Raw genomic sequence first — 22,937 nt, 5'->3', positions numbered from 1 at the left:
CTAAATAAAATACAAAAAACTAGCCAGGCGAGGTGGTGGATGCCTATAGTCCCAGCTACTCAGGAGGCTGAGGCAGGAGAATGGCGTGAACCCGGGAGGCAGGGCTTGCAGTGAGCTGAGATCGAGCCACTGCACTCCAGCCTGGGCGACAGAGTGAGACTCTGTCTCAAAAAAAAAAAAAAAAAAAAAAAAAGTTGTAGTGATGAGTTTTGATTCTGTTTGCTATCCCACAATTAAAGATGGAATGATTTATAAAAACAAGGCAAAACTTCATTTTATAAATGGAATTTTAAAAATTTCTATTTGTAATGCCCACATATGGTAAAGATGAGCTATTTACATTTAAGAAACAACTCAACAAGAAAGTCAATACAGGGTTTTTACACTTTAGAAAAATGTAAGTGAAAGACCACTTTTTCTCCTAAAACTCCAGTTTCTCCGAGTATCCTTGGGGACATGCAAAGGAATTCATGCCTTTTCTGACTCAATTATTTTAGTATTTTCCCATTAAGCACCAGAAAAGTCAGTCTACATGAGTTGTGTTCCTAAACTGCAGTTACTATTTTGTATAGGAGAAAATGGTGCTTTTTGCCAAACCACAGCCTTATTCCAATCAGCATAAAAAAAAATTATATATAATATATAATGTATATAATATAGTATCTAATATATAATATATATTGACCTAGAGGATAGCACTGGCATTCATTTCACTCTTCTATGAAGTAGGTATTATCATTCTCATTTTACAGATGAGGAAACCAAGAAACCCAACCAAAGGCATATAGTAGGAAGTGGAAGAGCTGGGATTAAAAACCCAGGAAGTCTGGCTCCAAAGTTTATATTCTTATTCACTATAGTAAACCATCCACCTTGTAACCCTAACATTCATCTGTAACTCATGTGTTGTTTCCCACCAGAGCAGTAGTTCTTAACCAGGGTGATTTTGCCCTCCAAGTTCACCTCCCCTGTCCCCCAACAATCCAACTGGGGGACACGTGGCAATGTCTGGAAACATTTTTGGTTGTCACAACTTGAAGGCTGGGGTAGTGTTACTGGCATCTAGTGGGCAGATATTAAAATTCCTATAATGCACAGGAGAGTTGCCAGAATACATTATCAAACATAAAACATCGATAGTGCTGAGATTGAGAAACTCTTCAATAGAATATAAATTCTAGGAGGGCAGCATTTTATAGTTGATCTTGGTTGCTGCTACATCCTTAGGCCTAGAACAATTTTTACACTTAAGTACTTAATTTGTCCAGTGAATATTTAGTTGTTCGAGCCTACAACTGTGCCTGGTACATAGCTGGTAGGCAGCAAACATTTATTAAAAGTAATTATTGAATTAATGGCAGTATCAACGGATGTAACAGGACATACTATATTGAAGTAATTTTAGTGTTTCACAGTCCCAGTTTTTTGGGCTTAATTTTTTCCCCAAATGAATATAAATAAAACCAGTTCTGCCAAAACAAGTCTCTTTTGTAAAGAATCAGACTTTTGGCCGGGCGCGGTGGCTCACGCCTGTAATCCCAGCACTTTGGGAGGCCCAGGAGGGCGGATCACAAGGTCAGGAGATCGAGACCATCCTGGCTAAGACGGTGAAACCCCGTCTCTGCTAAAAATACAAAAAATTAGCCGGGCGCGTTGGCAGGCGCCTGTAGTCCCCGCTACTCGGGAGGCTGAGACAGGAGAATGGCATGAACCCGGGAGGCGGAGCTTGCAGTGAGCCGAAGCCTGGGTGATGAGCAAGACTCCATCTCAAAAAAAAAAAAAAAAGAAAAAGAATCAGACTTTTTTCTTAACATGAAAGCCTTTAAAAATGTATCATTCAAACAGTGTGTATTTAGGGGATTAGCAGATACCCCGCTATTAGATATTATCACTAATTAATTGCTCCAGTAGCTGGAAAATACTTTGAAAAAGTTTGTGTGAAGAGCTTCTTTACAATTTTTTTACATTTTTAAAATAATTCTGTAAGAATTCAGTTCTTACAGAAGAATTCAATTATAGCATATTTAAGAAAAATATCGATTCTCTAAAAAGTGCTTAATCCACATCACTCAAAGATTTTTATAACCACAATATTCTAACTTCATCCTATATTTTAAAAAATTCATAGTATAACATCCATCAAAGTATTTTAAATCGTTCATCTTTTACCTACCTCCTCAAAGAGCTACTGAACATTACCCAAAGGCTCTGTTCATAAGTAATACTGCTTGATTTACAAAATTATTTCTCAAGGAAAAGTTCAAAAGGTGGTTATGTGGATATTCGAACAATACCAGAAAACCCCCTGCTTACTTATTCCTGTAATTAATGAGTCTGGTTTGCCCAAATGTTAAATTATGAAACCACGCTGTGTAAAATGCACCTATTACAATTAAAACCAGGGTAAACCCATATTTATTTACTAGCACTGTTAAAACATTACACAAAACACATTCAAGTGGCAAGTAATTATAATGCAAGCCCTTGCATGGCAATCCAAATTTATTGAACTACTGATGCTAAGTTATACAAAATTGCACCACTTTAATTAAGGCTTTTAGTTTACATTTGGCCACCTCAAAGTAGTTGTAACATTAGGTTGGTCAATTTAAATACTGTGGCTCCCTGTTGGATAGACACACAATCTTTACATCCAAACCTTAATGCATACAAAGCAACAAGGCATTGTTAAATAAAACAGCAATAGTTACTGCAAATTAGGCCTTGTGACCAATTACATATGATTAAAATTACTTCCCACATTCACATCCACAGTACTCGTCCACCATTTAACATCTCAACCAAAACGTTACACATGTGAAACGATCACTAACAGGCAAAAATACTAAACCTGTATATTTGGTATTGCAAATACACTTATGCATGAGCAAGCAAGGGATTCACAGTGAGAATCTACAGCTGCAGAAGCCTGAAAATGATTTACAAAAATTGTTAAATCATTAAAAAATTGTTTGAAAATATACACTTCTTGTTGTAGACCCCCACTGTACACACGACTATAAACATTGTTCCCTATGTAAACAAAAAAAGGAAACATATAATAAGAGATTTGAAAAGTCTGGACATTTCCTTCCCAACAGATATTAAAGGCAACGTCTTTAATCTAAGACATTATACTGAAAGGACTATCATATTTTAAAGACAAGATCACTGTCTCCACAGGTTTTTTAAAAATTAAAAAAACTATATAGCTGTGTTAATCAAAGCGCTTATTTTGTACAATAATAATGACCTTGAATTTCTTAAAAAAAATTACAATAAGCTACAAGTATCAAAGAAGCGAAGTTATCTGGAGTAGTCTATATAGGAGCTCTTTGGACTTTCTTTTATTATGCTAAAATAGTGGTGCTTTTAGGATTTACATTATTGTACTCTCCAATACAAAGTATGGGGCATGTTAAAGTATACAGTACACCATTTTCATACATGTACAACATTGGTGGATGAAGAATGTCTCTTAGCAGTAATACTGGATGTAGCCTCTGGTTTTACCAGCTGCGTACTCTAGGACTATTATATAAGTAAAAATCTCTCTTGTGATACTGGAAAGTGATTAGAATGTGCAAACTGATATAGTAGCTTTCATCCGCCTCTTAAAGGGTACCACCACAGGAAAGTCCATTTAAGATGTTGGTAGGTTTAACAAAGTTGGAATGCTGGCACTGTTGAATTGGGCAACAGTTCTTCAGACCTGTCAAAAGGAAAAAAATTAATTAAAAACATGGGCTGGAAAAAGTAAAGACCCAAAAGGAAACAGTTAAGAAAACAGTCTTAAAAGTGTTAGAAATGAATATAATCTAGGCTCTTGTTCTAGGCATTACATTAGTGGCAACGTACCACAATTAATGGCAGACCTTTTCATCTTTTCATTCCAAAAAGGTGAGGTCTATTCTGTTGCCCTCTTGAAAGTCAGTTAAATGCAAATCTTAGGAACAGAAAGGGAAAGTACCTTTGTGCACATTTTTGTGCATTACCTTCCAAGGATTAGAAAGGAAAAAATCACATTAAAATTGTTAGTCAAGTCAACCTTACTAGAAATAGGATTAAAAAGTCAGATAGCAATATTAACAAAATGAGTGATCCTGTGTTTACACAATTGTAGTGTAATCCTAGATTTAGATCATAAGTATAAAATGCACATCTAACCAGTTTCTTTCTAGTATCAGATAATCAAGTTCTTCCTTACTCTTTCAATGAGAGTGGCTAAAAAGCTTGTTCAGAGAAGCAGACAAATAGAATTTATTTCATGATGGTGTTTTACAGATTTACAATCACATTATATACTTTCTAATTCCACATTTAAACATTCTATTAAGACTGATGTCAGAAAAAGCTGGTATTATACTAAAATCACATGTAAAGTTTTTAAAAAAGTAAACTTAGAACTGTTACATATGTACTTTGAATAATTTTCTACATACATGCCTGCACTAAAAAAATGTTTCCTATTTTATTTTCCTGGTGATCACACTTGTTACAAGCTCTGAAGAGTTGTTAATATAGACGTGGCTGCTGAAATAATTTTCACAAACGCCTAGAACTTTAGGTCTTCATTCTGAGTCTGAATGAGGTTTGCAATCAAGTTTTCTAAATCCTAGCAGACTTGCAAATTAAAAAAGACAGATGGAAGTGTGTGAGCTCAAGCACATGTGTGCTGCTAAGAATGGGCATGTGGTCAGGAATTACAGGATATCAGAATGAGATGATATATCACTAAACAGAAAGCCCTAGATGGAAGGTGGGAATAAAAACTCTAAAAAGATACAGAATCAAAGTGCTATGGCAGCACTGAGTCAATTAACATAGGAAGAAACAAAAGTCAGGAATATCAAAGGTTTTAAGAATAAATAAACAGTTTAACAATAGACAGTTTAATGACAGCTGAAGAGGAAACCATTATCATTGGCAAACAGCAGCTAATAGTTGAGTGTTAAGTATGTGCCAGGCAATGAGAGAGATCTGTGCAGCAAACCCCCATGATACACGTTTTCCTATGTAACAAACCTGCACATCCCGCACATGTACCCTGGAACTTAAAAGTTGAAGGGGAAAAAAAAAGTGGCGCATGATGAACATCTCAGGGGTGGGGGTGGGGTGGGTGGGTGTGTGTGTGTGTGTGTGTGTGTTTTAGGGATGGGGTTGGCTGGGCATGCTGGCTCACATCTGTAATCCCAGCACTTTGGGGGGCCAAAGTGGGCAGATCAAGAGATTGAGACCATCCTGGCCAACAATGGTGAAACACCATCTCTACTAAAAATATACAAAAATTAGCCAGGCATGGTGGCACATGCCTGTAATCCCAGCCACTTGGGAGGCTGAGGCAGGAGAACTGCTTGAACCCAGGAGGCAGATGTTGCAGTGAGCCGAGATTGCATCACTGCACTCCAGCATGGCGACAGAGCAAGAGTCTTTCTCAAAAATAAATAAATACATATAAATAAATAAATAAAATTAAGGATGGGGTCTAGCTATGTTACCCAAACTGATCTTTGACTCCTTGCCTGTGGCAATCCTGCCTCAGCCTCCCAAAGTTCTAGGAATATAGGCATGAACCACTGTACCTGGCCACGTTAGGGATTTTTATTAGCAACACCACCCTGTATTTATCTTAATACAGAATTTATCATGTTTTGCAATTAACTGTCTTTCTCGTTCAGTATACCTGAATTAGCTTAAAGTAATTAAGAGTCAAGGAGAGAAGGCTGGTCTTGTTCACCACTGTATTGCCAGCACCAACCAGTATACAGAATGAACTTATTTAGAATATTCACTTAGTCAGGTGTGGTGGCTCATGCCTGTAATCCCAGCACTTTGGGAGGCCAAGGTGGGTGGATCACTTGAGGTCAGGAGTTCGAGACTAGCCTGACCAATACGGAGAAACCCCGTCTCTACTAAAAATACAAAAATTAGCCAGGCATGGTGGCACATGCCTGTGATCCCAGCTACTTGGGAGGCTCAGGCAGAAGAATTGCTTGAACCTGTGAGGCGGAGATTGCAGTGAGCTGAGATTGTGCCACTGCACTCCAGCCTGGTGACAGAGCGAAACTCCATCTCAAAAACAACAACAAAAAAGAATACTTTACTCATGATGATAGGTAAATAATTATTTTAATTAATAAGATAGCATACCAACTCATGGATATCTTATAAAAATAAACCATTTATTTTTCAGAACCAACAAAAAGAATTCTATACTTGCTTTCTTGACAGAGTGCCCTTAATAAGGTTGAGTGATTAAAAGTTAGAGGTAAGATAAGTGAACATACCTGGCTCAGAGCTACAATGCATTTAGTATATTAAAGCAGCTGACATGATGACTTTTTGCGAGCCTTCCCAGGCACTGGAGTTTTTCTGTTAATTTGCCGCACTAGGTCATAAAAGATCTGCAAATACATTAATTTGTTTTAATTTACAGGAGGAACACCTCCCCACCAAAATTAAAAAAGTAAATTGAAAAAACAGAAATTTCTATGGATATAAATTAATCCCCAGAATTGTTCAGCTAAGGAATTAATCAGGTGTTATAACTGCCAAGCTCAAATTTTTTGGGGGGTGTTAATATTGTGCTCCTTAAAATACTTAATTGAAGGAGCTGCAGAGACCTTAACTTAGTTCAATTAGAACATTTACCATCACACAATGAAAAAATCCTTTTAAAAACTAAGTTTTTGCTCTACAACATGACTTGGAGCCTTTCAAGAACCATGCATGCCTTCTGGCATTTTAGTCTCTATTTTTTTCATAACATCCTTCATATTCCCTATCCCTGTATTTTCTGTCCAGTCTTCCTTTTTCATGGTACATATCAATGTACAAATATTTAATAGAGACTGAAATAGTATTGTTGTTTACATACTACATGGATACATTTAACATAAGAGGTTTTTTTTTTTGTCCTGTAACATCATTATGTACCCTGAGTACATATTAAGTTGGGGTTAAGACATTTTCTGTTCATCTTCAATGTTGTACTTGAAATAAAGAGCCACTGTAAGTATATTTGACCATACCTCATTAACATTTATTTTTGATTTTGCAGAAGATTCTAAGAATGCACAGTTGTTCCATTGTCTTGCTAGATTTTGACCTTGTTCCTTTCCTACAACTCTTTCATCTTCCAAGTCACACTTATTACCAACAAGAATCATTGGAACCTAAAAATACATTTGTGAGAGTAAAAATAAATAAGTAAATATGCTATATGAATTGAAATAAAAAGAATTCTAAGAGTCATATCTAAGAATTACTTTTCATATAATGCCACAGAAAAAAATTAATAATGTATAATAAAATTTACAGCCTTAATTTTATCTGTAACATAAACATAAGTAGTAACTTTGATGTCAATTATCTCCACTGCCTTCTCTTTTCATGGAGATGTCAAACGGTAACTCCAAAGGGAAGAAAAGAGAGAAAGAAAGAAAACTCTCATATGTTAAGTAAAAAGAACACAACCTAGTCAATGTAGAAATAAATAAGACACTTTTACATAAAATTTTGAGAAAACAAGCTATGATCCTGTATGAGAGATGGGGGGAAAACCTTAAAATTTTATCATAATGGACTTATAACTAATTATAGTAAGCAAAACATAAAACTTTTTAAAAGGAAGTACAAAAGGGTGTTACTGTGAAAATCCAATATATTTTAGCATTTTAAAATGTTTCTCTAAAGGGTGTGAATCAACTTCAAGTTTTCTGGTTTCCTGACGTGCATTTATTAAACTTAGCATTCTCAGTTGCACAACACGAAAAGGAGAAATTTGGAAGGCCCCCAAAGCAGAATTTTTAATTTCTCAAAGTCTTGTATTAAAAAACCCAATCAAGGCCGGGCACAGTGGCTCACGCTTGTAATCCCAGCACTCTGGGAGGCTGAGGCGGGTGGATCACCTGAGGTCAGGAGCTGGAGACCAGCCGGGCCAACAGGGCAAAACCTTGTCTCTACTAAAAATACAAAAATTAGCCGGGTGTGGTGGCACACGTCTGTAATCCCAGCTACTTGGGAGGCTGACACAGGAGAATTGCTTGAACTTGGGAGGCAGAGGTTGCAGTGAGCTGAGATCGTGCCATTGCACTCCAGCCTGGGCGACAGGGCAAGACTCCGTCTCAAAAAAAACAAAACAAAACAAAACAAAAAAACCCACTCAAACTTAATTTACTAAACATCAAGACCACTTACTAAATGGATTTACAAATTAAAAAATGTTCCCTGAGGTTGCTGTAATTATGTAGGGTCCCCCCAAATTCCCTTGTTTCAGAAGTCCAGAAAATAACAGTAATAATAATAACTGTTATAATAATAATAACTGTTATAATAATAATAATAACAGTAAAAATAATAACAGAAAATAACAGACACCATGGGTGTCTCCCAGCTCTCACAATATTTGCTATAATTAAACTGCAGTACAACGAGTCTTATTTATTTATTTTGAGACAGGGTCTCACTCTGTCACCCTGGTTGGAGTGCAGTGATGTGATCTCGGCTCACTGCCAACCTCCACCTCCCAGGCTTAAGCAACTGTCCCATCTCAGCCTCCCAAGTAGCTGGGACCACAGGCACGCACCACCACGCCGGCTAATTTTTTTTTTTTTACATTTCTGGTAGAGGTGGGGGTCTTGCTGTGTTGCCCAGGGAGGTCTTGAACTCCTGAGCTCAGGGGATCTACCCGCCTTTGCCTCCCAAAGTGCTTAGAGGTGTGAGCTACCATGCCCAACCTAGTTCTTACGGTATCCAGATCAGCATCACCAACAACACCCTGAAACTTGTTAAAAATGCAATGACCTACTGAATCAGAAGTTCTGAGATCTCAGCCCAGCAATCTGTTTTAACTGGTCCTACAGGTGATTCTGACGCAAAATCGATTTTGAGAACCACTGCTGTATTTAGTGTGATGAGGAATTAAACTCCATTATGGTAGACTCTGAAGGGGCACCTAAATTAATAATGTTAGAATCTAATGTATTTGTTGCCTTTCTTTAAAAACTATTATTATTGGCCGGGCACAGTGGCTCATGCCTGTAATCTCAGCACTTTGGGAGGCCGAGGTGGGTGGATCACCTGAGGTCAGGAGACCATCCTGACCAACATGGTGAAACGCCGTCTCTACTAAAAACACAAAAATTAGCCAGGTATGGTGGCATGCGCCTTCATCCCAGCTACTCAGGAGGCTGAGGCAGGAGAACTGCTTGAACCCAGTAAGGTGGATGATGCAGTGAGCCCAGATTGCGCCACTGCACTCCAGCCTGGTGACAGAGTGAAACTCTGTCTCAAAAAATAAAAATAAAAAAAAAGGCCGGAGACAGTGGATCATGCCTGTAATCCCAGCACTTTGGGAGGTTGAGGCGGGTGGACCACAAGGTCAGGAAATCGAGACCATCCTGGCTAACATGGTGAAACCCCGCCTCTACTAAAATACAAAAAATTAGCCGGGCATGGTGGCGGGTGCCTGTAGTCCCAACTACTCCCAGGAGGCTGTGGCAGCAGAATGGCGGGAACCCGGGAGGCGGAGCTATCACGCCACCGCACTCCAGCCTGGGCAACAGAGTAAGACTATGTCTCAAAAGAAAAATTAAAAAAAAAAAAGAAAAAGGAAGGGTATAACATTTAATTTTCACAGGATAATGGCAAAGAAGGAAATTTCTCACTTTCCACATGACATATATTTGAAAACATGTATGGGTATTTTTGCCTTTCAAGGAAAAAGTATACAAAAACCAACACCCACCTCCCCACCAAAATACATGAGCTTTAAAATGAATTTAAATTTAGACTTATACAATTATAATCAGAGTTTTGAAATAAAATATATTTATTAGGAAGTCAGCTTACATCATCAGTGTCTTTAACTCGAAGAATCTGTTCTCTCAGGTCTTGTAAATCGTTAAATGTGGACTGTGCTGTGATGGAATAAACTAATGCAAATCCTTGTCCATTTTTCATGTACAAATCCCTCATTGCTGTAAATTGTTCCTACAATAGAAAGAAAGGAACGTTAAAAAACAAGAATGTTTTGACAGTTATTTTTACAATTTCGAAGTCTATAATTATAGCTCAATGAAGAATACTGTAGTATTATGCAACTTTGTTAAAATTACAATCTATGACAAGATACTATTTGAAAAATTGGCATTTTAGTTCCTGTTTTTTGAGATGGGAGTCTCGCTCTGTCACCAGGCTGGAGTGCAGTGGCGCGATCTCAGCTCACTGCAACCTCTGCCTCCCGGGTTCAAGTGATTCCCCTGCCTCAGCCTCTCGAGTAGCTGGGACTATAGGTGGGTGCCACCATGCCCGGCTATTGTATTTTGGTAGAGACGGGGTTTCACCATATTGGCCAGGATGGTCTCCATCTCCTGACCTCATGATCTGCCCATCTTGGCCTCCCAAAGTGCTAGGATTACAGGCGTGAGCCATCACACCCGGCCAGAAATAGGTTTCTTATTTAAACATCATACACCAAAGTAGATTTATATATAAAAAATATACTCAAATGGAACAGAAATATCCCATCCCCAAAAGTTACTAAAGGCAGCTTTTAAAATACATCATAATGTGTAAGAGCACCCCAACTGTATCAGCCAAGTTAATCTATACAGCTATGACTCAAATGCTGTAGTTCTGTAGAGCTCCATCAGCACGATCTAGACCATCCCATTTTCCCATACTACTTTTTCTTCGCTAGACTGAGAGCATTTGAAGGTAAGAACACAGTGCCTGACGTGTATCAGGTATTCAAACATTAGCTGAATGACTACCATACACCAAGAACAAATCTTCCCTTCCTCTTCACATACCTACAAATCTAGTTTGTCTATAAATACCTTGAAGGAGAACAGATACCAATCAAAATATTTCTTTTTCTTTTGAGATGGAGACTTGCTCTGTCACCCAAGCTGGAGTGAGTGGTGCGTTATCAGCTCACTGCAAGCAACCTCTACCTCCAGGGTTCAAGTGATTCTCCTGCCTCAGCCTCCCGAGTAGCTGGGACTACAGGCGCCTGCCACTGCATCTGGCTAATTTTTGTATTTTAATAGAGACAGGGTTTCACCATGTTGGCCAGGCTGGTCTTGGAACTCCTGACCTCAGGTGATCCGCCCACTTTGGCTTCCCAAAGTGCTGCGATTACAAGGTGTGAGCCATCGCACCCAGCTTCAATCAAAATATTTCACACAGCTGCTGAGGAATGAATGTATGCCTGTATTATTTGAAATATGGTAATATATTGTTTTAAAAGTACTAGTGAGACTGAAAATTTTCCTTCTAACACATTTTCTAAACTTTTAAATGACCCACTGCAATTACAAAAAGTGCAATATGCTTTTTTTTGTTTTGTTTTTGAGACGGAGTCTTGCTTTGTTGCCCAGGCTGCCCACTGCAGTGGCGCGATCTTGGCTTACTGTAACCTCCATCTCCTGGGTTCAAGCTATTCTCCTGCCTCAGCCTCCCGAGTAACTGGGATTACAGGTGTGTACCACCACACCCGGCTAATTTTTTTATATTTTTAGTAGATACGGGGTTTCACTGTGTTGGCCAGGCTGGTCTCGAACTCCTCACCTTAAGTGATCCACCCACCTTGGCCTCCCAAAGTGCTGGGATTGCAGGCGTGAGCTACTGCGTCCGGCCAATATAAAACTAAGGATTCAACACAACAACAACAACAACAAAAAGATTTAAAGTTTAGCAACTAGTACTCTTATTTTTTTTTTTGAGACACAGTCTTGCTCTGTCACCCAGGCTGGAGTGCAGTGGCACAGTCTTCATAGTCTTGCTTCACTGCAACCTCTTGTCTCCTGGGTTCGAGGGATTCTCCTGCCTCAGCCTCCTGAGTAGCTGGGATTACAGGAATGTTCCACCATGCCCGGCTGATTTTTATATTTTTAGTAAAGACGGGGTTTAGCCATGTTGGCCAGGCTGGTCTCGAACTCCTGACCTCAAGTGATCTGGCAACCTTGGCGTCCCAAAGTGCTGGGATCAGAGGTGTGAGCCACTATGACCAGCTCCAAGCAGTACTTTTAAATAAGCTTAACTAATATTTGTCTATAGAGTACTAGCGTTTATGAAGTCAATACTGTACAAACGGTGCATATACTTTGATATTTAGTTTTACCTACCGTTCCTGCAGTATCCAAGATTTCAAGCATACACTGTTGTGCATCTACTTCAACTTGCTGGTAGAAAAATTAAAATACATGTTCATTTTTTAAATGTAAGACTACCTTAATATACACAAAAAAGCTAATATATCAAAAATAAGATACACAGATTATAACAACTTTACAAACTAATATCAAGCAATACTTCAACAAAGCAGGAGGAAAAATAGCTAAGTAATCAAGATTCAAAGACTCCCAAATTGTAATCGGGTTCAAAAGCCATGTGTTCTCAAGTCAACACAGGGAAACCTACAAGATCCAGTCTCAATATGATCTCTCAGCACTTAATTCTAGAGAAAAAATAGTTTCAAAATAGCTCAAATAAACAAACAAAACCAGCAACAGTTCCAACAATATCATAAGTAATTCTGTCTATCTCAATTCTCCCATGATACTTTCGATATACCTCATTTCTCTAGGTAACTATATGCCCTCACCATACTGGAACAAGATTTCTGGTATTAAGGAAGCAGAGCCACAGCTATTAAATAAATTGCACATATATCCCTGTTACCCCTTTCCATCTAATATTTCCTAGGGAAAAATAGGTATTTAGAATTAGATGTAGAAAGAAAAGAGTATTACTGTCTCACAGCTGGGGTGCAAAACAGTTTCCAGTTTTTTTGGTAGACTGTGGACATAGAGGGAGGAACGGAAACACAGTATTTGTACAACAGCAGGGCCAAGTTAGTTGCTTCATAAAAGCTGGGAAATACCTCTTTCCCTACTATGTTAAAAATGTCTACACATTGTTTTATTGTCACATAATGTTAGTGGACACAGGAATTCACCTTACTATAGGCTGAGCATTCCTAATCTAAAAATCCAAAAATTGCAATGTTCCAAATCCAAAATTTTTAAGCCATGTGTGGAACATCACGCTACAAGTGGAAAATTCCACAAATGAGATCACGTGACCAGTCACAGTCAAAATGCAGCCAAAACTTTGCTTCATGCTTAAGAATATTAAAAATATTACATAAGATTATGTGTATAAGGTGTATATGAAACCATGAATTGTTTAGACATGGGTCCCATTATATTTCATTATGTATATACAAATATTTTAAAATCAGAAAATAATCTGAAATCTGAAAACACTTCTGGTCCCAGGTATTTCGGATAAGGATATTCAACCCATATTGTGAGTGGTGGCACTTTCTCAAGAGGTTAGTAAGTAGAAAGCTTAGGAAGACTTGTGTCCACCTATTTCTAGGTTAAAAAGAAGGGAGCTTGAGAGTAATCAGTCTTGCTAGGTAGGGGATAGGAAGTAACATGGGGCTACTACTTGAAATGGATGGCCTGCTTTAAAGTTTGTGTGTCACATTATAACTTTAGGGTCAGGATAAACTTAAAATTTTGTGAATACGTGAGAGTATGAGGGTTTATGATCCTCTTAAACTGGTAAATATGCAATGCCAGAAAGTAATTGTAAACTTTTCCCACTAATTTTATAAATTAACTCTGCCTCCATCCTACTTTGTAATACATAAAACACTCAATAATTATACAGCTAAAATATTTATATTAAAATCAAAAGCAAAAGGCCTTCCAAAGTAATATATACCTTTCTATAAGAATCTTCTATCGTAGGATCATATTTTTCTACAAAAATTCCTTGAACAAACTGTACAGTCTGAAAAAAAAATTAAGAAACCATTATACTTCTAAAGAAAAGAGTACATTTAATCTTTAAATTGTAAACTGATTTCACACAAGGAGTTACACCATCAGTGAAAAAAACCACAGCCAATACTACATTTGAATGTATACATTTGGTAAGAAAATTACCTCAGAAAGCTGTTTTCTTTTTTATTTTTAAATAAATAATCACTATGCTCCTTATTGGGTAATTCTAAATTTAGAGATCATATATTTAAAAATTTTAAATGTCTCTTGTTTCAGTCTTTTATTTTTTTTCTTTGAGACACAGTCTTGCTCTGTCTCCCACGCTGGAGTGCAGTGACACAATCTTGGCTCACTGAAACGTCCGCCTCCTGGGTTCAGGCCATTCTCCCACATCAGCCTCCCAAGTAGCTGGGATTACAGGCATGCACCACCACACCTGGCTAATTTTTGTATTTTTAGTAGAGATGGGGTTTCACTATATTGGCCAGGCTGCTTTAGAACTCCTGACCTCAGGTAATCTGCCTGCCTCGGCCTCTGAAAGTGTTGGGATTACAGGTGTGAGCCACTGTGCCAGTGTTGTTTCAGTCTTAACAGCTTAAATTTGATTTTTAAATTAGAAATTGACTAATTGTTATGTATACACACATACATGCACAATCAACTGACCTCCCCATCACTTTGGATACAAACTGAAAAAGCAGTTCATTTCACATCATATATACTTCTCAGTTTGTTCCAAGCATGTTAATTCTCAGCTAGGTGGCCTTTCTAAGTGGCCAAGACGGTTTATCTTATGAGTGAGGCAGAAGGTCAATCTATTTGCTTGTGAGGCTTTGCTAAGCTCTGAACTATTCATCAAATTATTTTCCCTACGTTTTTCCCCTTTCCTAACCCTCATTACCAAGTTATTCTTGCTACACAATTCCTTGATGCAGAAAACATGGCCATTAAAATAATGTAAAACTGGACAGTCAAATGTAATATTTGAAGAAGACTTTTCATAAGCTTTGATATTTTCTAACATAAAATGTATAGGGTAAGACTATTTATAAGAAGAAAGAGCAAGCCAGGCATGGTGATTTATGCCTGTAATTCCAGCACTTTGGGAGGCAAAGGTGGATTACTTGAGGCCAGGAGTTTAAGACCAGCCTGAGCAATACAGCACGACACCATCTCTACAAAAAACTTTAAAAATTAGTCTGGCATGATGGCACATGCCTGTAGTCCCAAGCATTCAGGACGCTGAGATCACTTGAGCCCTAGCCTGGGCAACAGAGTGAGACTCTGTCTGAAAAAAAATAAAAATAAAAAGACCAAAACTTATTTCTACCTGGCTCTGAAATGCAAATGCAAAAAGACACATATTTGTATGCTCTCAATCTCTGTGCTTTAGCTCAAATTGTATTCCAGCATAATTCGTGTCATTCTGGAGTCAATGTTCCAGAGAGAATATGATCCACCCAGATATAATTAAAAGTTGAGTAAAATTACAAGAAAAATATTACATTGCTTCTAAAGTCATTAAGGGATTTTATCTTAACAAAGACTTATCAAAACCTAAAACTCAACAGAAAAATAACGTCTTGGAGTGAAAGGCTTAGGTAAAGTAAGAATGACTTACCAAAGCAGATTTTCCAACGCCTCCTGAGCCAAGAACGACTAGCTTATACTCACGCATGATGCAGGCTTGTCAAAATCTAGTACCTTATTAAAGAAAAAAAAAAAGAATTCTAAGTAAAGTTTTGTATTCCTGTGCTTTTCACAGAAATAAAACATTCAGGAAAATAGATTTATTTAAAATGATTACTATACAACACAAATACGGAGCACCCTATAAGGAGACTTACTAAAAGATGCTCAGAGGTAGAAGAAAACTACAGAATTACAGACATGACTTTCAGCCCAATCCAGGATACAGCACAGGTCTGAAAAGAAATCTAACCTATTACCTGTTTTGTTACATCAAGTTTTACTGAAACACAGCTATATCCACTCATTTGTGTATTGTCTGTGGTTTCTTCTGTGCTGTAACAGCAAAGTAGTTACAACAGAGCCTAAATATTTATGTATCTGGCCAAGCCCTGGCATACATAAATGGTAAACATAAATATGTTGGTAGAAGCAGCAGCAGACCAAATATTTATTCCTAAAGTGGGGGACGTACAGACAACCTGAAAATGGTCTAGAATCAGAGGCAGAACTGAATATGAGTCCCCAGACTGAAAAAGTCTACTTAGAATGTTTAGTATGATGAAATAATAGAAATAAAGGAGCCACCAGAACAGGTTTTAAAACTTCCAATCAAGAAATGACAGTTTTTAGGGTCATGGTTAACAAAGCTACTATAACTGGTTTAAATGATTTTAATCAACCAATAACCATTTGCCTTGGGGGATATGCTTCTACAAACTAACCAATTAATGAGGGTTCCTTACTTCTGAAACTCAGGCAATCAAAAATGGCCTGTTGAACAGATACATTCCAAAGCCAACCAATCAACAACTGTCTCATTTGAGTGACAGTGCTAACATTAACCTGCTCCTGTCTTTGAAAGTTTGTCAACCACTGAACTTCCTAATTCCCCAAAATCCTGTAAGATCAGCAGTCTAGCAAGGTTGGGGAAATTCAAAAAAGAGCAGAAAATCTGACCAGGACAGCTTAGGTAATCAAGAACTTGGCCAGACGTGGTGGCTCACGTCTGTAATCCCAGCACTTTGGGAGACGGAGGTAGGCGGATCACTTGATATCAGGAGTTCAAGACCAGCCTGGCCAACATAGCAAAACCCTCTTTTTGGTGGGGGGGGGGGGGGGGGGGGCGCTTCACCATGTTGGCCAGGATGGTCTCGATCTCTTGACCTCATGATCCACCCGCCTCGGCCTCCCAAAGTGCTGGGATTACAGGCGTGAGCCATCACACCCAGCTGCAAAACCCTGTTTCTACAAAAAAAAAAAAAAAAAGAAAAGGGACAAAAATTAGCTGAGTGTGGTGGCACACGCTTGTAATCCCAACTGCTCGCAAAGCTGAGGCATGAAAATTGCTTGAACCTGGGAGGTTGAGGTTGCAGTGAGCCGAGATCACGCCACTGGGCTCCAGCATGGGCAACGAACGCAGTGAGATTCTGTCTCAAAAAAAAAAAAAAAAAGATTTAACAGGATACAAAATAAAAAGTGATTTAAGGACATTTTCAAAAGTATTCTGGCACACACCCAATAGCTAAAGTAAAGAGATGGCCTTTCTTTTTGTATATGGGTTCAGGTCTGAAATAGGAAACTTAAAATGGAAAATTGGTAATCTGAAAAAATCTACAATGGTTGAGATTTTCAGTCTTACAAACCAGCTAGAAAAAACTAAATAAAAGGGTCTTTGTTTTCGAAGAAATGAAAGCCTACAGATGAAGCTACTTGTACAAACAGAGCCACAGGAGGAACTGATGTTGCATGTTCACTAAGAAATGGAAGTACAATAACCCCAAATCTGTTCAATATTGCTGCTCCAAGGGTAATATGAGCATCCAATTCTCCACCCTTCCTCCACTGGGGGTGGGAGTGGGACTGACTACATATAGTCACAGGAAACCTTTTGGGGGTGATGGAAGTGTTCTAAAAACTGGTTGTAGTGGGCTGGACTACGCCTGTAATCCCAGCACTTTGGGAGGCCAAGGTGGGCAGATCATGAGGTCAGGAGTTTGCGACCAGCCTGGACAATATGGTGAAACCCCACTTCTACTAAAAGTACAAAAAATTAGCAGGGTGTGGTGGCGGGCACCTGTAACCCCAGCTATTCCGGAGGCTGAGGCAGAAGAATCGCGTGAACCTGAGAGGCAGAGGTTGCAGTAAGCCGAGATCACGCCACTGCACTCCAGCCCCGGCAAGAGTGGGGGACTCCATCTCAAAAAAAAAAAAAAAAAAACCACAAAACAAAACACGCCAAAAACCGGCTGTAATGATGGCTGCGCAACTGCACAACTATATACATTCACTAAAACCTCCAAACATAACACAACTGACCGAAACAACATAAAAACTACAATTTTAAAATACTGAATATAAAAACTATACATTTATCAGAGGTGATTTTCTAAGAGACGTATGCCTTTATTTTCTTATTTCACAAAAGTGGCTGAGTTGGCTGTGGGAGTTACACTTCTTTAGTGAGATGACTGGGACTCTTTTTCCCAGCTGCTTCATTTATCCATGAATGAGCATTATTATTTGTTGCTAGAATGAGTCAGGTTAATCCATATTATTGTTATCTATCAGTAATTTGCTCCTTTTATTATTATTGATTAAAATATACCATATGAATACATGACATTTTCTTTACCCATTCACACCAGCTGATGAAAATTTGGATTGTTTCCAGTTGGAGATATTATCAGGGTATTTTTGTTACCTTAAAGAGCAAAACAAAACAAAAAAGCCCCAAAAGTACAATAGTCAAGATTTGAATCAATATTTTTTCAAATCTGTGCTTTCTACTACACCAGTCTTGAAAACACTGTTTAAAAGATTTTTTTTAAGACTGAAGGCCGGGCGCGGTGGCTCAAGCCTGTAATCCCAGCACTTTGGGAGGCCGAGACGGGCGGATCACAAGGTCAGGAGATCGAGACCATCCTGGCTAATACGGTGAAACCCCGTCTCTAATAGAAAATACAAAAAACTAGCCGGGCGACGAGGCGGGCGCCTGTAGTCCCAGCTACTCGGGAGGCTGAGACAGGAGAATGGCGTGAACCCGGGAGGTGGAGCTTGCAGTGAGCTGAGATCCGGCCACTGTACTCCAGCCTGGGCGGCAGAGCAAGACTCCGTCTCAAAAAAAGACTGAAATAACAAACAGATTTTTATGGTGAATGCCAACTCCGACTGACTGGCAACAGCCATTGTCCTGTTTTTAGGATGGTGTGGTTCCATCTAGTTTTGCAGAAAAGACAACTCTGCTCAATAAGCAACGAAACTGGCTTGTAGTGCTGGTAGGGACTGGGAAAGAGTTGTAGCACCTGTATCTGTGTAGTGTATTTGTGATCTCTAGGCATAACCTTTCTGTTCAAGTGTTCTTTTCCTGAAGTCCTTAGTTCAGGTTAAGAATGAGCATTTTGAAATATGTCAATTCCCTAAAATTTCATGCACAATTAAAAATGGGAATAGTTACATCAGATTTTCAAAGAGATTTGTGACAACTACTATTTGAGACATTGAGATTAATTGTTCTCTTTGACAGAACCCCATGACAGATGGATTAAAAATAATGTAAACTCCATAAGGATAGGGATTTTTGTCTGTTTTATTCACTGCCATATTCCCAGAACCTGAAACTGTGCCTGAAATATGTGTTCCATAACTTAAAGAAAGAATAAGGAAAGAAATGTAGTAATTCTTCAGTCACTGACACAACACCTTGCAATACAGGCTGGGCGCGGTGGCTCATGCCTGTAATCCCAGCACTTTGGGAGGCCCAGGCAGTAGGATCACTGGATGTCAGAAGTTCAAGACCAGCCTGGTCAACATGGTGAAGCCTCTAAAAATACAAAATTAGCCAGGTGTGGTGGCACGTGCCTGTAATCCCACTTACTCGGGAGGCTGAGGCAGGAGAACTGCTTAAACCTAGGAGGGGGAGGTTGCAGTGAACCGAGCGTGCCACTGCACTCCAACCCAGGCGACAGAGCAAGACTCCGTCTCAAAAAAAAGTAACTTTTAAAATAATAGTAATGTCAATGGTTTGAGCGGCCACTCAATACACTAAAGAGAACTGCTATTCGTTCAGTTAAGAATCACTGCTCGACTTCGTGTGTGTGTGTTTTTTTTTTTTTTTTTTTTTTTTTGAGACAGTCTTGCTCTGTTGCCCAGGCTGGAGTGCAGTGATGCAATCTCAGCTCAATGTAACCTCCACCTCCCAGGTTCACACCATTCTCCTGCTTCAGCCTCCCGAGTAGCTGGAACTACAGGCGCCCGCCACCATGCCCGGCTTATTTTTTGTATGTATTATTTTTAGTAGTGACGGGGTTTCACCGTGTTAGCCAGGTTGGTCTCCATCTCCTGACCTCGTGATTTGCCCGCCTCGGCCTCCCAAAGTGCTGGGATTACAGGCATGAGCCACCACACCCCGCCCACTGCTTGACTCTTTAATCTATAGCTCAATAAAACATATAAGAACCCTCCATATCAATATAAAAAAGCAAAAAGCTGTGCATACATCAGTATTTTGAATCATTTAATAATGTTCAGAGATAATAACTGGGAAATAGCCCTCTTTTAAGTATTTAAAAAACACATTACTAAACAAAAATCCTGTAATATTGGCGTTATCTCTGACCGTTAATATTAACCACAGAAGTCTTAATGAAATCTATTGTACCTCAAGTTATGCAGACTGCAATTCTGACAGCCTAGGAGGAATCTCATTATTGAAAAAATCTTGAGAGTATAATAGAAAATAAATTTCAATTCCCTGGAATAAAAAAAAAAAGAAAAAAAAATACACAACAAAGTGGTAGGATAGGGAATTGTTTTTCTTTTCCTTTTGCTTATTTTTTCCTGACAGTTCTATTATTAATAAATAAAAAAATATAAAACAAATGAAACAAAAACTGAAGTTAACAGAGAAATTGTGAAGTTGTTCTATAATTACCCCAATATTATAATAAGAATGCTGATAATTACTGGTATTTTTAAGAAGCAGACTTTAGAAAATTCAAAAATACCAAGTTTAGCCACTCAACTCATAGAGTAACTATATAACACTGATGTTGGAAAAGAAAAGTATTTCTTGGACTAATAAACTAATGGTGAGGGTACCTTTTTAAAGAAATAAGCAGGTAAGCATAAAAGAATCAAAGTTTCATTCTGTTCTTTAAGCCTTAATTACTTCTCAGAAAACACTTCTCAAAAAGGGCTAAGAGATGCTTAACTACTGAAAACTACAACATTAAACATATTTTAAGTGCTTTATAGAAAAATACTCTTAATGTAAATGCTGACATTTTAAACACCTATTTACATCAATGCAATATTTACCATTAATTAGCAAGCAAAGTTTATCTAGAATGAAAAGACAAATAAGGTAGCAAAGGACTTAAGTTAGTACTTTAACTGGTGTGCCACAAGCAAATGATTATATTCTGAGAAGCTTGCTCATTTTTAACTACTTGTACATCAGCAGAAGATAAGGATTAAGTCAAAAAGAGGATACAAAGTAATACCAGAATACCTGATATTACAAATTATTAAGAGTTCTGACTATCAAAAGGTATTACTGCCATGTACTACCATTTAAAGTGAAGAGATTTTGGAAGAAAAATAAAAACTATAATCAACAGAAAAATAAACTCAAAGAAATTTTAGAATGAACAACCTTCAAGAAGTTAAAGGCAACATAAGTTAAATGAAACTGTTATCAATGAGAGACATTGGCTAAATACTGTTCCTAAAATTATGGTGCTATTGGTCTACTGTGTAACATTCTAGTTTGAATTTCCAGCATAAGTGATGGGATTTTGTTCATATACGTGCGCTCTCTTTATGGTATTCCTTGTAAACAACAGCATTTGTAAAAACTGGATGCAGTTTGAAACTATCTGTACAGTTAAGAATTACTAGTTAACAATAATATGCCTATGTATGAATTAATCTGCAAATGTAGTACATTTGTATTAATCTTTAGTCTATGAAGTAACCAATTATACCAACTAATGAAGGACTCCTGGATCTTCATTTTACTCAACCCGTTAAACAGAAAAGACTGTTGCATATATGCAAAATGAACTTAATGTTATCAACAGTGCAACTATACGATACTTCATCAGGAAAAAGGTGCAATTTCTATATCAAGTAGGCACATACACAATTATAAACTTTATGCATGATTCACACTGCCTCTCCAACACAATCTAAGATTACAGATGAAGAAAATCAATTAAATCTCTAAAGAAAGCTATCAAAATACTAAAAATTCCACTATTGTTCAAACTTAAAGTACTTTCTACACTGATGTGTTTTTACCTTTGATTCAGAGGAACTGTGGAATGCACTGATTTTTTCAAATGCATAAATATTTCTGCTATTTGTCTGAATATATTTTTGGGGTAGTTTTTAGTATTAGGTCATTTACATTTAAAGATTCCTATTTGAGTTCCTTATATAATCACCTAAAATTTCCGTGACTACAACTAACCTGATTGATGAAAGTAACTGACAGCTTTTACACTTGGCTATTTACTTCTTGCAAAATACCTACTACTTTACTCATTTGTTTAAAAGTAGTTTACTTATTATTACTTCTACAACTTTTTCCATTTCCTCTACAGGCTGGAGTTTTACTTGCATTGGTTCTTTTTTATCAATTCAAAAAGTTGTTTAATTCTAGTTTCAGAGCAAACCACAGCAAAGACATGGAAAGACAAGAAAACAAAACCTCCTTTGGCATCGTCCAGAGTCAGGTTTCAGTGGCTGCTTCATAACTATATGAAATGAAAGTAGAAGAAGGGGGTGGTGGCTCATGCCTATAATGCCAGCACTCTGGGAGACAGAGACAAGCAGACTGCTTTAACGCAGGAGGAATTCAAGACCAGCGTGAGCAACATGGCGAAACCCCGTCTCTACAAAAAACACGAAAATTGGCCAAGTGTAGTGGCACACACCTGTAAGTCCCAGCTACTTGGGAGGCTAAGGTGGGAGCATCACTTGAGCCCAGGAGGTCGAGGCTTCAGTGAGCCATGTTTGTGCCACTGCACTCCAGCCTGGGTGACAAGTAAGACACCGTCTCAAAAAAAAAAAAAAAATCATATTCTATATTAAGTTCAGTAAATTTATCTAAGATAATATTTCATTAATCAGAAATTATTAACTATTATTTTCACAAAACAATAATGAATGCAATAATAATTCTGAGTTCACAGAAAATCCTGAAGACATGACTCAAAGAAAATAAAAACTGGCATTACCAGGTAGTTTTTTTTTGTCTAAATGTGTTCACTATATTAAACATCAAAATGCAAATAACTGATTTAATTATCCAACATTCTGGATTGCCTGCAACATTCTTCCTAAATTCAACTGTAGATATTACTGATCCAAATTATGAACAAGGGTTATTCTAAAAAATCAATGAGGAAACTAAAAAGCATAACAAAATGATAAATTTAT

At 37.9% G+C, this 22,937-nt stretch overlaps 1 protein-coding gene across 1 annotated transcript in view; it reads right to left on the bottom strand.

Moving 5' to 3' along the window:
* Positions 1-2,397: 2,397 nt before the first annotated feature.
* RAP1B (RAP1B, member of RAS oncogene family) overlaps positions 2,398-22,937 on the bottom strand; it is a 46,114-nt gene continuing 25,574 nt past the window's right edge. The window contains exons 2-8 of the mRNA XM_023195344.1: positions 15,424-15,506; positions 13,741-13,809; positions 12,132-12,188; positions 9,853-9,993; positions 7,032-7,175; positions 6,288-6,404; positions 2,398-3,712 (exon numbers count right to left, since the gene is read on the bottom strand). Coding sequence (XP_023051112.1) covers positions 6,318-6,404; positions 7,032-7,175; positions 9,853-9,993; positions 12,132-12,188; positions 13,741-13,809; positions 15,424-15,480 — 555 coding nt within the window. The 5' untranslated portion in view covers positions 15,481-15,506 and the 3' untranslated portion in view covers positions 2,398-3,712; positions 6,288-6,317. The remainder of the gene's footprint in view (positions 3,713-6,287; positions 6,405-7,031; positions 7,176-9,852; positions 9,994-12,131; positions 12,189-13,740; positions 13,810-15,423; positions 15,507-22,937) is intronic.

This window comes from Piliocolobus tephrosceles, chromosome 10 (genome assembly GCF_002776525.5).
Source record: "Piliocolobus tephrosceles isolate RC106 chromosome 10, ASM277652v3, whole genome shotgun sequence".
In the NCBI taxonomy this organism is placed as follows: Eukaryota; Metazoa; Chordata; class Mammalia; order Primates; family Cercopithecidae; genus Piliocolobus; species Piliocolobus tephrosceles.
Note: the sequence above shows the minus strand (reverse complement) of the source record. Positions and strands in the feature narration are given on the sequence as shown.